The 16,142-nt window shown below is 48.6% G+C and overlaps 2 protein-coding genes across 2 annotated transcripts in view; one reads left to right on the top strand and one right to left on the bottom strand.

Annotated features, from left to right (window-relative positions):
- Window positions 1–272: 272 nt before the first annotated feature.
- On the bottom strand, window positions 273–14,816 carry LOC146360132 (uncharacterized). The gene is made up of 4 exons (XM_084821725.1): window positions 14,745–14,816; window positions 14,218–14,692; window positions 9,873–9,931; window positions 273–1,974 (listed from the first exon to the last, which is right to left on the bottom strand). Exons 1-4 carry the CDS (start codon window positions 14,814–14,816, stop codon window positions 1,690–1,692), a joined length of 891 nt encoding a protein of 296 aa, XP_084677851.1. The 3' UTR covers window positions 273–1,689.
- Window positions 14,514–16,142, top strand: part of KCNG3 (potassium voltage-gated channel modifier subfamily G member 3) — a 22,875-nt gene continuing 21,246 nt past the window's right edge. Inside the window, exon 1 of the mRNA XM_084828920.1 lies at window positions 14,514–15,762. Within this exon, the coding sequence (XP_084685046.1) occupies window positions 15,026–15,762 (737 nt within the window). The 5' untranslated portion in view covers window positions 14,514–15,025. The remainder of the gene's footprint in view (window positions 15,763–16,142) is intronic.

Raw genomic sequence — 16,142 nt, 5'->3', positions numbered from 1 at the left:
AGATTTGCTGCCATTATGTGTGAACAAGCCCACTAGCATCAATTAATAAAAACAGTTTAAAACAATTATCCTCCTGCCAAAAATAAAAAATCAGTCCACAGCAGTTACATGGAAAAGAAGACTCAATAGGTACCTAACACCCTCTGAAATAAAACTGCAATCAACTAAGACCTAAAAAGTGATCAAGAAGCATAACCTCGGTGCCATCACTAAAAAGGCCCTGCCATGTGAATATGCACAGATCCCTACAGGTATCATACAACAGCATCTTTGTGTAAATTAATCTGTATTTTTGTGTATTTTGACATCATTGAAGTTACTGGCATTAGAATGGCCATTATTATCCCAATTCCATCTTGGCATGCTATTGGTGCTAGTTTTCCTACATTACCACTAGAAAACCTATGGATCAAAGGTAGAATGAGATAGAATAGATTCCATATAAAATAGTGGCTAGAGCAGGGGTAGGTAACCTTTTTGGGGCTGGGGGTACATTTTGCAAGTTGAGAAACTGTCCTGGGCACTGCCACAAAATGGCTGCCATGGGAGGCATGGCAAGTGAAAAGCAACTTTCCCAAAAGACTGAGTACAAGGCAGAGGTGGGTCTGAGCCCCAGTATACTAAACACCTCCTTTGAATCCACACTTTACAACACCAACAGAAACCTATTTCACAGCAATCCCAGCTGCTGGTAAAAAAAATGTGTTAAGTTTTTAAAAAGTGGGATGGGTTGGGCACTTGGTGGGTGCCAAGAAAGGTGTCTGGGGGTGCCGCTACCCCTGGGGTAGATGTTGTACTACACCCAGGGAAGCCCAGATTCAAATTCTTGAACATCTATGGAGCTCAGTGGGTGACTCTTGGGCCAGCCCCTCTCTCTCAGACCAACTGAGCTCACCGAGTTTTTAAAATGAAGAGGGGAGCACCGCAGTGGTGGGCAATGCTGTCTTTGTCAAGAGCCACATTCCTTTGTGCGGGGCCACATGTCAGTTGTGGGCAGACCAGAGCCCAAAGTGGGTCGGTCACCCCTTTTATCTTTCTGCCACCTCCTTTTCTCTCTATTTCTGCCACCGCCTATTCTCTTCCCCCTCTTTTTTTTTTAATCACCAAGTGGGCTGCCAGGGAAGGGGAAATCATTCTTGCCAGAATGCCAACTGATCGCATGCAGAAAGCTTTTGAAATTAGGCCAAGGGCTGCATGAAATTAAATTGAGGGCCATAGGTTGCCCACCCCGAATGTATAGCAATGGGGCTCCTTGGTGGAAAAGTGGGTGATAAATATAATAAATACAGTTATGGATTCCCTTGCAGTGAATTTGCAGAAGTGGTGATATTTCTGCCTGGAAGCCCCAATCTGCAGTAACTGGCCTTCTATGTAAATACCTAAAGAGGCCAAGCTGTCTTTGATGTTGGATTTTACTACACAAGGCATTTATCATGTGCTCGTCATTCCCTACTCATGCTTGTTCACAGGTTCTTAGGCAACTCATGGGCCACCAGTGTCGCATTTGTGTCTAATGCGAACTTTCATTGAGTTTTTCTAGAGCAGGGAAAATGTGGCATTTAATTGTGAAAGCAAAAGAAAGCATGATTTCCTCCTGTGGTTGCGCTATCCTGCTATACCACAGTGCCACCTAGAGGTTATATAGAGGAAAAGCAGGAAAAGAAACAATCCTCATTTAGTGCTCCAAACTCAATTCTGCAACAAAACCAAAAGTAGATACAACAGATTAACAGCCAAATTAACAGCTTCACTGATGCAGATGAGGCATTTGGAGATATGGATGTTTTCTGAGGCTTCCTCAGGCATCCTGTCCTGAACAGTTTTCACCTGCTGCATTCTTTGAAGTGCTGAATATGAAGGAAAGGTGCTTCCAAGACACTCAAACACGAGAAGCCTTTTTATGAGAAGAGGCTTAAAATGTTTTCCCTGCTGTTCATGTGAATCATTCCTGTTTCTTCTGGGACCGGAGTTGAACTGTAAAAAAGAAAAAAAAATTAAATAAAAGTAAGATCAAAGGCAGCCAAAAGTGTAATACAGTGAATTGATTTTTGGCAAGAACACATTGCACTAAAGATGTAATGTAAAGATGCCGCTTGGTTCTGCTGAAATCTAGCCAGCCACCCAGATGTCTTCACAAACACAAAGTGCATTAAAAAGAAAGGAAGAAGGAAGGCAGGGGGGCAGGCCATATTCCCACCAACAGTTCTGTCACTTTAATCAACATATTTTGAGCATCTGTACACAAGCCTAAAATCCCGCATTTAAAATGAGGCTTTCTTCAGTTTTAAATGCAGCATCACAACGGACTCCCTTTACATGTGCTTTCTTCACCCCTTTCCCCCCCTCCTTTTCCCCCTTATCTGAGTCTTCGATATGTTTCATTATACAGCCGCTAGATGGTGCTGTGGTCTAGCTCATCTTATTGCAAGTTTTCCTCTTTTCATAGAGGGAAACTCAAGCACTGTAATTTGATAGCTCATTATCTCCGACTTTATTTTTGTTTTTAAACAGAATAAAGGTCATTTAGTGCCGGAGACGCCCTGGGGGTTGATGACGCCATCTAAAGGACCCACAGACTTCTGTGAGTAACCAATCTCAATAGCAGGAAAAAACCTCCGTGTGAAGAAGCCCTTTAAGCGAATGTTCACTGAATGTTCTCTCTCTTATAATCCCCCAACCCAGTGCTTCAGATATACTGAGGCTTGGGTCAGATCTCCACCTTGTATCATATCAATAGGATCCCATCATGGTTGCACTATATCCCTCTTGCACATTTATACTTCGTAGCACACAGAATGACATCTGTTGCTATATTTTGGATAATACGGAATAAAATGTGGTAGAAAATGCTAAAAAATAAAGGTACATGGAACGTGTAACGTGCCCCAACAGTTATCAGTGCACTTCAATACCAATATAATGCACTAGCGTAGATCTAGCCCTGGTTGAAGGCTTCTTCGTATATGGAGGCCATGCTGGCAGGGCTTTTTCTATTGCAGCCCCAATACTTTGGAATGCCCACCTAGGGGAGATGCTTTTGGCTCTCCCAACTCTTTCCAGAGGCAATTCAAGACCTCCCTTCTCCAACCTGCCTTTGATTGCTGAGTGGTTGCTGCTTCTGGTCTGCTATGTTTGTGCCATTTCCTTTTCTAATTTTAGTTGGTATTATTTGTTTAGATTTTAAAATGGGGATATGTGGCCCTCAAGAAGTTGCTGGACCATAACTCCCATCTGCCTTAACCAGCAGAGCCAATGGTGAGGGATGATGAGAGTTGCAGTCAAACATCTGGAAGGCCACATGTTCCCCACCCCTGGAATAGACAATACTGAGCTAGATATATCAATTGTCTGACACAGTGTATGGCAGCTGCTGCAGTCACAGCCAAACGAACCAGTATGGATCACTGCAGACTGAAGTTCCCTCCTAGTTCTGGGCCCCAAGAATCAAAAGCACTGGAAGTCAAAACAGCACTTCTAGGCAGAAGTGCTATTGGTTAGGCCTGCCAGTCTAGGGAGTCAGCAGGGCTGGCTCAAGACATTTTCTTGCCTGAGGCAAAGAACAAGATGGTGCCCTTAGTTATTCAATGTACAAAAGCCAACTGGACTGGCAGTTGAATCTTTCTTCAACCCTGGCTACAAAACAGCATCCTCCACTGCTCTTGAGGGCAGCAGGCTAGCTTAGGGGGCACAGGGCAAGCCACTTGGCATGCAGCTCTTTCCTCCAGCACCTTGTGGGTACCTCCTAGCATCTTCCACCTGAGGTGACTGCCTCACCCTGCTAATGTTAGGGACGGCCCTGTCAGCCCTTTAAAACAAGGGTGGGTAGCTTCTGGCCTCCAGATGTTTTGGCCTACAGCTCCCATGATCCTTCGCCATTGGCGATGTTGGCTAGGGCTGATAGGAGTTGTAGGCCAAAACATCTGGAGGGCCACAAGTTGCCCATCCCTGTCTAAAAAATACCAGGATTCAAGTGCAATTCAAGGTGATGGTTATTACCTTTAAAGCCCTACCTAGCTTGGGACCAGATGACTTGATGGATTGTCTTATCCCATATGAACCTATCTATCCTTTTCAGATCAGCTCTTAGGCCTTTCCTGCATGTGCTGTTGTCCTCTGAGGAAACACACAAGAGGGCTTTCTTTATGGTGTCACTCTGGTATGTGGAATTCCCTGCCCCAAGAGGTTAGGTCACCTTCCTCTTTATCTGTGACCTGGCAGCACCTGAAGGCATTTATCTTTAGACAAACATTTGATTTTGTTGTTGCTTAATTTAATTTACTGATAGGTAGTTTTGTTTCTTTGCATTTTTGTCCTTGCTGTGCTGCTTTTAGATTGTTATAAATGTGTTTTAATGATTGATTATTGTTGTGAGTTTTATACTTTGTAAGCTGCTTTGAGTGAATCCTTTTTTTGGAAGGGAAAAGTGGGGTATAAATTCCTGTGTAATTTCTTAAAAAACAAAAACAAAACAAAGATACCTGTGCTGGTCCATGAGCAAAAAACCAAAATCCACAGTTGGCAAATACCGTTATTAGGACCACAAATGTCACAAAGAGTGCTCAAGTTTTCGAGTTCTCTTGAACTTTTCATCAGGCTAGGTGGTACAAAAAGCAGGGAATGAGGGAACAGAAAAGTCCAAAATCAGGTGAGATGATGTGGCCATGAGGTCTCTACCTTGAGATCGGGTCTAAATGGCAAACTTCATGGCCACAACACCATGACCAGGAGATCAGCAGCTTTGAACTTGTTTCATAGCCTTTTCTGTTTTTGGATTTGGGGGGGGACTTTTGGGGGGGACTTTTCTGTTTCTTCCTCCATCCCTTGCTTTTTGTATAAATATAAATATAATTCCTGCAATTAAAGAATGGAACTATATGCTGCACATGAGTGCATATAACAAAACCCCAACAGCTGCTTGTTTTAGAGAAAAGACAGTGGCTAGATGGCCATAGGATTTTTCGGTTGCTCCAAGGTTGGTTCCCAGAAAACGGCCTCCCATTGCCCTCCCCCACTGCTTTGTAGGAGGTGCAGTTCATCCCCAGCTCTGCGCTTTTAAGAGCAGCATGGAGTGGGGGAAAAGGGGGCGTTCCTGGGGACAGGGACAGCGGAAGTGCCAGTATGGTGCTTCCTATGCACCATCTGGCCTCTCCCCCCACCCCTGAGCTGCTCTGGCTAGACAGCCAATTTGGCTGTCTAGCCACAAATGCCGAATGGCCAGAGTGCAGAGGAGAAGATCCCCTCTGCACTCTACGCACCCTGCATTGGATAGTTGGTCACCTCCGAATTCGGAGGCGGCCAACTATCCCCATAGGATTGCACCCTTACAGAGGGGCAATATGAAATGGAGAAGCAGTCAGGGTGGTGGTGTTTAACCCCTCCTTCACCCACTGTCCTTTCCCCTGCAACTGTTTCCCAGAAAGTCCCACTCCCAAATCCTCCTGAGTGTAGAAAACAAGAAACTGTTTCATTTCATTTCTATACTGCCCAATAGCCAAAGCTCTCTTGGAAGTTCACAAAAATTAAAACTGAAAATACAACATAATAAAAACATAATATAACATCTTTAACATACAAACATATAAACAATTTAAAATAGCTAAAAACAATAAAATACCAGGACCTGATAATACAACTGACATTAAAATCCCCATCATATGCCGTCAAATGCTTGGGAGTAGAGGAAAGTCTTAACCTGGTACTGAAAAGATGACAATGTTCATGCCAGGTGGACCTCAGTGGGGACAGCATTCCACAATTGAGGGGAGGGGCTACCACCAAGAAGGCCCTCTCATTTATTTATTTATTTTATTTCTATACTGCCCAATAGCTGAAGCTCTCTGAGCGGTTCACAAAAATTAAAACCAAAAAGCACACAGTAAAACAATATAAAATATAAAAACATTAAAACCACAATTTTAAATTGAAGTTGCCATCCACTGAACCTCATTCAGAGGAGGCACTCAGAGGAAGGTCTCAGATGTTGATCATAGGGTATGGGAAAGTTCATATTGGGAGAAGTACTCGGTCAGGTCAAGGGACCAGGTGAAGAAAGATAGAAATGGATCCAGGTCTGTCTGTCTTACTTAACACCATCATTGAGCTGGATCATACCCATGAAAGGCCTTCCCATGAGTTCATTCGATTGGCCAGAATGTTGGACTAGGACCTGGGAAAATCAAAGTTCAAATCTCTATTCAGCCATGAACTCAGTGGCACGGAGCACTTTTTATCAGCTTAGGCTGGTATACCAACTACGCCCTTATCTGGACAGAGATAGCCTAGCTACAGTTATCCATGCTCTGATAACTTCTCGTCTGGATTACTGCAATGCGTTATACATGGGGCTGCCTTTGAAAACGGTCCGGAAACTTCAGCTGGTCCAAAATAGGGCAGCAAGATTGTTAACAGGGACTGGCCTGCGAGCTCATATTACGCCAGTACTTTTCCAGCTGCACTGGCTGCCAGTCCATTTCCGGGCCCGATTCAAAGTGCTGGTGTTAACATTCAAAGCCCTTAACGGCTTGGGGCCAGGTTACCTGAAGGATCGCCTCCTCCCATATGTGCCTGCCCGGACCTTAAGATCATCATCAGCGGCCCTTCTCCGTGAGCCCCTGCCAAAGGAAGTGAGGCGGGTGACTACTAGGAGGAGGGCTTTTTCTGCTATGGCACCCCGGCTCTGGAATGAGCTCCCTGGTGAGGTTCGTCTGGCGCCTACATTGTATTCCTTTCAGTGCCAGGTGAAGACCTTTTTATTTTCCCAGGCATTTTAGCATTTTAGCTTTCTAAATTTTTATCTTTGCTGTTTTAAATCTGTATTTTAAACTCCTGTACTGCTGCTAGGTTTTATTGTGGTTGTATTGTTATATTGTGGTTTTAATGTTCTATATATTTTAAATTGTTTTATTGTGTGTTGTTTGGTTTTAATTTTTGTGAACCGCCCAGAGAGCTTTGGCTATTGGGTGGTATAGAAATAAATGAATGAATGAATGAATGAATGAATGAAACTTGCTGGATAACTTGCTTCATCCAGTCACTACCTCTCGGTTTAACCTATCTCACAAGGTTGTTGTGATGATAAAATGGAGGGGTGTGAGAGCCATGCACACAGACCTGAGTTCTTTGGAGAGAAGATAGGATAAAAGTGAAATAAATACATCCTTGCCCAGAAAGCAGTCTTGATTATTATTATTTTTGCTCTGACTCCCTTCCGTTCCTTTCCACTTTTCCTTTTCTGTTGATTGTGAGCCAATAGAAAAATTCAACAACCCATTTTATTGCTAGGTGTTCCTTTTTTATGGTAGCAGAATGTAAGATTGCAGGATCTCGTTTTGCCATGATAAAAGCAAGAAGTCTTTCTTTCCTGCTGATTCTACCTGGTACTTGCCTTGAGGCATATTTATTTCATTTCATTTCTATACTGCCCCATAGCCGCAGCTCTTTGGGTGGTTTGACAGAATTAGAAACCTTTTGAAGTGATAATCGTTTGGATCTGGCTACAGCTGGTTTCAGAATCAGATCTTGCACCTTCGCCTTCCCATGAGTTCATTCGATTTGGTGTTGCGGTGATTTTCATGTATTAAAGGAGTGGCACGAACAGCGAAACGTGAAACAAAATTTTTGCAACACCACATTGGTATTACAAACATGCTTCATTTTGCATTGGAGAAGGGAGTGTCCATTCCAAAAGAGCTTGGATTTTGAATACATCTTTGCCTGATCAAAATGCCCTATGAACTAGGATTTGGGGGGGGGGGGGTCAAAACCTTGTCTGGAATTTTCAACCATCCTTGCATTCCTCTTGATAGATATTACAAGATATTGAAGATATCCTCACCTTCTCTTGTTCAGGGTTCCAGTCAGTCATGCCATTTTCCAGGATACTCCATTCCATTCCCCCACCCACGTTTTCTTTTCCAACTAATATTCAACATTCTGTGGCTGCTGACTATTCTCAGTCCTTATCGGATTGTCCCCCACCCCCTCTATGTTTTGTTTTAAAAACAAGGTATTTTGAACTTCTGCAAACCTGTTTTTTGTTTTTTTTAAGATGTTTTGTACTTCTGCAAACCTCAGGCTTTCCCCCTGACCATGTTGATACCTCCCACTTGTTTTCCAGTGGCCCCATTTTGGCTACAAATCTGTTGGCACTCACCACCCAAGTTTGCTATTACAAGAAATGTTACATCTATATTAGCTGCAATGTATTGGTGCCAGTGATAAGAGACTGCCATCACTAGGCCCTGAAAAGTTTTTGTAGCTTTGTGTAGGCTAAACAGCATCATAAGGAACAATCTAAAAGGCTTGCAGTTATATCTTGGGATTCCATCTTTAATGGCATCTGACCATACCTCTTAGTTTAATTCCTAAGTGGCAAATGCATTCTAATAGTTTTTCAGCTAGGCACATTGGAGAAGAATCATTTCAATACTTTGCTTATTCACTGAAAATCAAAGCATATTCTAAATGTTATATCACTTTGGCACAATACCCATTGTGCACTTCCACTTATCACTAGACTGATGACAATTTCCTCTTCTGATCCCAAAGGAGGAGGAAGCAAGTGTTTAAACTAGAGCTATGGACCAATGGCCTCCTGAAATTCTCCACCTCTCTTGTGGGCTGAGAAATTTGGGAGACAATTTCACCTAATTTTTCCAGGGAGAGGAGAAATTATCAGGTTTCTCTCAGGTAGGGCTTCCCAATGACAGGGCTTGTAGCACAGCTTCTTTCCTTTTTGGTAAGGTTTTGCGGGGGGTTTCATGCTGCAACAGCATCAGCTGTATTGGCAGGCTGGCCCCCAGTTTGTACCCACCGCAATGCAGATGGGGGTAGTGTTGTGTCCAGCTCCAGGGATGAGGTGGAGTTAGTGCTCTGCCAAAATCTGTCCTCCAATTTCCTGGAAGTGTTCTCCCCCCCCCCCCCGCCCCAGTGAAAGAAGCTTCCATTATTCTGCCGCATTCGGGGTATTTTATAATGTATTTTTGTGGTGTTTTTGAGCTTACCTAATCACACCTACCCTCCCAGGCTGCCTGCACATCCTGATCTGGAGAAGCCCTATGGGCGGAATTGCCTCATGGCGCCTCAAACTGGGCTTTAATTGAAGTATAGGAAGCTGAGGAGGTTACAGGTTGCCAGAGAGATGATTGTACAATGAAAAACAGGACATTCATGCTCACTCCTTGGCTACCTCCTAAGTAAGGTAAGCCCAAGAAACCCAAACCCAACCCATGAGAATTTCTCCGAAATTTCACCACTGAATTTCTTTTCGAAAGCAATTTCTCTTCTATCAAATTGAATGAGAATGGTCGAAAAAAATGAGGGAGAAATTTTCGGCACAGCACTAGTTTAAATTGTAATTTCCCCACTGGATTCTGGAAGTGTAGTTCCATGGTCCCTCACCGCAAATCCCATTTCAATACCTGCAGCGTACCCTTGACACTGTGAGAATGTCTGTACGTGCAAAAATGTAGTGAAATATCCATTTGAATCCAGGGGGCAGTGTGCAAACCCTAAGCAAAACACCCTGTCAAGAATCAGCTTAAGGGCTCCCTGCACAAGCAACTGACTAAGGGGAGTACTACCGTGCTAGTCCCTATGATTTATGAATTGCTCAGAATGGGTGAAATAGGGCAAACAAGATGAATAGCAGAACATAAAGTTAGAGATAGCTGGATGATCAAATATCATGAAACTGATAGCAACTATGATTTACAGCTTTTTGAAAACGAGTTTTAATCCATGTGGCAATTGTTCCTGGATGCATGAAACAATGTCACATTTGCCCTGAACAAAAGAAAGTGAGCTGGGTTATTGCTCATCAAAACAACAAGACATCAACATGTACAAAAGTTAAAATATTATTTAGCAATCACCTGAATGCAGTAGGGAAGGCGTACTCTCTGTTCAGAATCTAGAAAATGAGTGTTGAGATCTGTGGAAATAAAATTAATTGGGAACCTTGAGGACAGTTTTCCACCCACTCCACAAAAAACCCGGAATGAATGAACTGACTCTTAAAATTAACAGAGAAAAATGGCTCTAACTCTGACCTCTAGTGGACATAATGCAATGAGGCATGAAAGTGACTACTCGCAGCATTCTTTCGAGAAGGATGCAGTTTGGTATGGCACAACGCACCCCACTTGATCCTGATTGCTGCTTGTTGTACGCTGTGGTCTGGATTAGATGGGCTATTCTTGGTGCAGGGAGAGGGATATTGTGTCTCATGAAGTTACTCAATTAACAGATTCTGCCTCCAAAGCAGGAGACAGACATTATTTTTCAGGGTAAAGGGCTATGATCTGAAGACATATGCTGCAGCAACCTTGATGAAGCTAAGCAGGCCTGTGTCTTATTAGTGCCTGGATGAGATACCACACATACTGGGATACTGCTTTGAGTTATGTCGGAAAAGGTGGGATGAAAATTAATAAAACCTTGGAAGTCACTGCAGAGAGCTTTACATCACACACACACACCTTTGTCCCATGATCACCTTTGGTCAGGCAAGTTTGGGTCCCAGGGAAAGGCTGTAGATCAGTGGTAGAGCAAAAGGTCCCAGGTTCAACCCTTGGCATCTCCAAGTAGGGCTGGAACAGAGCCCCTGACTGAAACCCTAGAAAACTACTGCCAGTCAGTGTAGCAGCAGTAATGCACAGGATGGACCAATGGTCTGAGTTCATGCAGGGCAACTTCCTATGCCAGCTCTTTGAAGCAATACAAAAACCTAAGAAACCTTTGCAGCAAGAGGCCCACATGGGACGAGTATTCGCTCCAGAAACGGTGGCCCTGCTTTCAAATTGCCTTCAATGCTTTGAAAAATACTAGTCCATCTCAAGGCCAGGCTGGGCTAGGTTATCGTTCCTTCTGATCCTGTGATCCTATGATTTCTCTTTAATCATTTAGTAGTAAGATCTTTTTTCCAACTCGTTTCAGAAATCCTCTTTTCTAAAGGGAAAAAGTAAAATCTCTCATTTTCATACATATCATTGAATATGTATCAATTGTTCTACAGATGGGATGTGTTTTTCAAAAGGAGAATGATGAGCCCCAAAGGCATAAGCAGCACAAATACCGAAATGATACTATTTAGAGACAGTTAAATAGGATTCACATAAATTAGTTTATGCATTTTATTTTTCCTGTTATCCATTTGTACTATGTGTAGCACGAAATCATTCACAAAGTTTTGGCATCAGTTTGAGCCATCCTTCTATAAGATGCCAAAGTTCACAACTGATGTACAGTCATTGAAAGTTTAAATGGGAACGTTATTTTATTGTATTACATTTTTATCATACTCTTCCTCCAAGGTGCTCAGTCCCTTTTTTATCCCTGCAACAACCCTGTGATATAGGTTAGGCTGAGAGTGAGTGGCCATTCAAGGTTATCTAGTAAGCTGAGTAGGGATTTGAATCCAGGTCTTTGTCCAACATGCTATCCAGTGCCACACTGGCTCTCAAAAAGTGGAGTTCATATTCAGTTGAATATAGTTTGCTGCCCATAAAACAGCAGCACATGGGAAGAAACAAAGTACCCACCCCAACAGAGAAACCCTGGCCACATCAGAAAGCACTCACTGCATAATTTACAGTATGCAATCCTATAAAAGGGCAAGCTAATGGTGAAAATGAGACAGGCAAGAAAAAAAAATTCCTTATCAAGAAAAGCAAGGGTCAAAAGCACAAAGATATGATACTGCAAAGGCTAGAAATATAAAAGCAAGGTACAAAGAAGAACTTTATTCTCTCCTCAATGCATGCATTTTAAAAAAGCTATTGCAGATATTGTCTGCTCTCTATTTTTTTCAGGAGCATATTAAAAAGGAAGATAATCTTATCAAAAGAATGACTACCAAATGGTGTGTATGTGATAGGCGGAGGGAGAGGATGGAGAGTCCTAGTTTCCATTTCCTTGCATGGAACTATTGACCCAATATGAATATGAAAACACGGCCTGTACACAAACCCATCTGATTCCCAGATGCTTTAAACAAATAGGAGGAAAGGTAGTGATCAAATGTTTCTGCTTCAAGAGTTTTTAAAGCATGTCCTAGATGAATGTCTAGTTGCTGCTGGGTTTTTTTCATGTATTTTCTCAATCTTCCCACTGCAAGAAAATAAAGGTTTTGTTTAACATGCTCCTCCTTTCCTCCTCCGCTAGTAGCTGTGCACAGAATCCGACTGGTTCGATGCCACCATCTCTGCAAGAGTCACCAGCTGCCCACTTTTTAAAGTATTTGGAATTGAACTCCTGTGACCAGCCCGGTCATGGACAGGAAAATGGGGGAAACAGCAATAAGGCTGTAATCACCAAGCCACTTACAAACAAACTCATCAGGCGCTGCGCCAGCTTAAGTGTTTTCTCCATCCTTCAGGCTGCTGTCTTTCATAACATTCCCCCCCTCCTTCCCTGCCCCGGGGTGGGGGAAGAGTTAGAAACTTTTTAGCCGGATTAGAAAGAAACACAGCGGAGGCTGGTGGCAACGATGTCAGTGGGGCAATGCATCTGCTCTGGGTTTCAGCCAGAACTCTAATGGAGCTATGCAAGGTGCTGAACCCATTTTGGGAATAGGGGTCAGCACTCTGGATTGTTCCTTTAGAGTTCTGACTGGTTCTGACTGAAACCCAGAGCGGGTTCAGAGCCCCACTGACGTAGGAGGCACCAGCCTCCAGTGATGAAACAGTAGATAAATGCGGGTGGGGGAGCAGAATATTAGAGAGGAAGTGGGAAGAGATAAAGAAGCAGAGAGAGATAAAATATTGTGTAGAGCAAAGGCTGAAATCTCTGGGATGCAGTTAAGGGGTGGGGAGGAGACCTGCCCGCCTGCCCCTTAACGGGGTGGAGGGAGAGCCCTGCCCACCTGCCCCTTAACGGTGTGGGGGGAGAGACCTGCCCGCCTGTCCCTTAACGGGGTGGGGGGAGAGCCCTGCCCGCCTCCCCTTAACGGGGTGGGGGGAGAGCCTGCCCCTTAACGGGGTGGGGGGAGAGCCTGCCCCTAAACGGGGTGGGGGGAGAGCCCTGCCCACCTGCCCCTTAACGGGGTGGGGGGAGAGACCTGCCCGCCTGCCCCTTAACGGGGTGGGGGGAGAGACCTGCCCGCCTGCCCCTTAATGGGGTGGGGGGAGAGACCTGCCCGCCTCCCCTTAACGGGGTGGGGGGAGAGCCCTGCCCGCCTGTCCCTTAACGGGGTGGGGGGAGAGCCCTGCCTGCCTCCCCTTAACGGGGTGGGGGGAGAGACCTGCCCGCCTGCCCCTTAACGGGGTGGGGGGAGAGCCCTGCCTGCCTCCCCTTAACGGGGTGGGGGGAGAGCCCTGCCCGCCTGTCCCTTAACGGGGTGGGGGGAGAGCCCTGCCTGCCTCCCCTTAACGGGGTGGGGGGAGAGACCTGCCCGCCTGCCCCTTAACGGGGTGGGGGGAGAGACCTGCCCGCCTGCCCCTTAACGGGGTGGGGGGAGAGACCTGCCCGCCTGCCCCTTAACGGGGTGGGGGGAGAGCCCTGCCCGCCTGTCCCTTAACGGGGTGGGGGGAGAGCCCTGCCTGCCTCCCCTTAACGGGGTGGGGGGAGAGACCTGCCCGCCTGCCCCTTAACGGGGTGGGGGGAGAGCCCTGCCTGCCTCCCCTTAACGGGGTGGGGGGAGAGCCCTGCCCGCCTGTCCCTTAACGGGGTGGGGGGAGAGCCCTGCCCGCCTCCCCTTAACTTGGTGGGGGGAGAGACCTGCCCGCCTGCCCCTTAACGGGGTGGGGGGAGAGCCCTGCCTGCCTCCCCTTAACGGGGTGGGGGGAGAGCCCTGCCCGCCTGTCCCTTAACGGGGTGGGGGGAGAGCCCTGCCTGCCTCCCCTTAACGGGGTGGGGGGAGAGACCTGCCCGCCTGCCCCTTAACGGGGTGGGGGGAGAGCCCTGCCCGCCTGCCCCTTAACGGGGTGGGGGGAGAGCCCTGCCCGCCTGCCCCTTAACGGGGTGGGGGGAGAGCCCTGCCCGCCTGCCCCTTAACGGGGTGGGGGGAGAGCCCTGCCCGCCTGCCCCTTAACGGGGTGGGGGGAGAGACCTGCCCGCCTGCCCCTTAACGGGGTGGGGGGAGAGACCTGCCCGCCTGCCCCTTAACGGGGTGCGGGGAGAGACCTGCCCGCCTGCCCCTTAACGGGGTGCGGGGAGAGACCTGCCCGCCTGCCCCTTAACGGGGTGCGGGGAGAGGCTTGCCAGCACTTGACTCCTTACAGGTTGCGAAGCACAGAGGAATCCTCTCAGGCGCTCCCATCTTCCTCCCAGCGCAGTCTGGAGGGAGAGAGAGGCCGCTCCGCTCGCTCGGTGCTCGGGAGGGGAGGGCAAGCAAAGGAGGAGGCGTGTCTCTTCCCCGCCGCCTCTGCCCTCGCTCCTCGGAGCCGCCGAGCCTCTCAGCCTCGCTCGGTGCCAGAGCCCAGAGGCGCGCGGCACAGCGAGCGGCGCGGCGCCTCGAAGGCTGCGCGTGAACGGACGACCCCGGGGCCGGGCAAACTTGGCGGGACTTTCCCCTCGCCTGCCCGAGCCATGCCCTCCGCGCCCGCCCCGGTCCTTCTGCTCGGCGCGGGCGGCAGCAGTCGTGGCGGCGGCGGCGGCGCCAGGAGCGCTTCTCCACGGCCAGCCCCGGGCGCTGCGCGCGTCGGGCGCGTGGGCTCGCCGGCCGCTGCCCCTCGCTGAAGCGGCCGCCGCGCGCCTTTCCGGGACGCCCGGGCCCTTGTTAGCGGGTGTGTTTCCGCGGGGCGCACGCCGCACGCTCCGCTGTCGAGCGGGGCAGCGCAGCCGCCGCCGCCCTCCTCGCCGAAGGGAGCCGCCGTCATTGCCTCGCGGAGCCAGGAGGGGCCCGAGGGAACGCGGTGAAGGAGAACCCCCGAAGGCGCCGCTTTGAGCCTGCCCGAGGAGGAGCGGGGGTGGGCCGCCGCCGCCCGCCCTTCCTGACCCCACGGCCCGGGGAGGGTGTCGGGGGCAGCCAGAGCCGCCCCGCGCGCTCGCGCGCCCCGCTTCTCTCCCGCGCCCTCCCCCCCACGCCATGAACTTTGCCCGGGGGGCCCCGCCTGTGGTGGTGTTGAACGTGGGGGGCACCCGCTACTCCTTCTCGCGGGAGGTGCTGAAGGACTTCCCCCTGCGCCGGGTGAGCCGCCTGCACGGCTGCCTGTCGGAGCAGGACGTGCTGGAGGTGTGCGACGACTACGACCGCGAGCGCAACGAGTACTTCTTCGACCGGCACTCGGAAGCCTTCGGCTTCATCATGCTCTACGTGCGCTACGGCCACCTGCGCTTCGTGCCCCACATGTGCGAGCTCTCCTTCTACAACGAGATGATCTACTGGGGCCTGGAGTGCTCCCACCTCGACTACTGCTGCCAGCGCCGCCTGGACGACCGCATGTCCGACACCTACACCTACTACTCGGCCGAAGACCTCCAGGCGGAGCCCGCCGAAGGCTGGAGCAGCGGCAGCAGCACCAGCAGCGGCGGCAAAAGCGGTGGCCGGCGCCAGAGCCGAGGAGACGCCGACAAGGGCACCGGCGGCGCTGCGCCCCCGCCTGGCGCCGGCGAGAAGAAATGGCTGGAGAGGATGAGGAGAACTTTCGAGGAGCCCACCTCCTCCTTAGCCGCCCAGATCCTGGCCACCGTCTCCATCCTCTTCGTCATCGTCTCCATGGTGGTGCTGTGCGCCAGCACCATGCCCGAGTGGCGGGCCGCCGAGAACCGAAGCATGGAAGAGCAGAGCAGGTACACAGCAGACTCAATCAGGGAGCCTTCAGGGTAGGAGGAAGCCATTAATATTTTCCCCTCTCCACGGTGTCCTGTCCAAGTGTGTCCAGTGCAGTCTCAGTCTGTCGTCTCCTCTTCAGCTCCCTTCTCCGTCATCACCACCTTGGTTGCCTTCTCGCCCCAGTTTCCTTGTGATCATGCCACCCGTGAGACACCAGCCCACTTGGCAAGGCGGGGGTCGGGGGGGAGGTGTGTGGACAGGACGCTACAGCAGTGCTTGGTCAGAAGAGAGGGTGCCTCATTTCAAACGAGGCCAAATCTTCCTCTGGTTCCTAGACAACAGATGTACTTATTAGTTAGGAGCTTGCATCAATATTTTAGGGGTCAGGCTTAGGCAGAGATTAAGGTTGGGGAGAGGGAGTCAGCACTAC

This window comes from Heloderma suspectum, chromosome 1 (assembly GCF_057233095.1).
Source record: "Heloderma suspectum isolate Gila_16-S chromosome 1, 16-S_ref, whole genome shotgun sequence".
NCBI lineage: Eukaryota > Metazoa > Chordata > Lepidosauria > Squamata > Helodermatidae > Heloderma > Heloderma suspectum.
The sequence above is the reverse complement of the archived record's forward strand: the minus strand, read 5'-3'. Positions and strand labels throughout refer to the sequence as shown.

Excerpts from the sequence above, each read along its gene's own strand:
- LOC146360132 (XM_084821725.1), bottom strand. The coding sequence starts at position 14,816 with ATGACGGCGGCTCCCTTCGGCGAGGAGGGCGGCGGCGGCTGCGCTGCC. Across the intron at positions 9,932-14,217 it reads TCCTCTGTGCTTCGCAACCT|ATCTCAACACTCATTTTCTA; the intron begins GTAAGGAGTCAA and ends TTATTTCCACAG. Across the intron at positions 1,975-9,872 it reads GCCTTCCCTACTGCATTCAG|TTCAACTCCGGTCCCAGAAG; the intron begins GTGATTGCTAAA and ends TCTTTTTTACAG.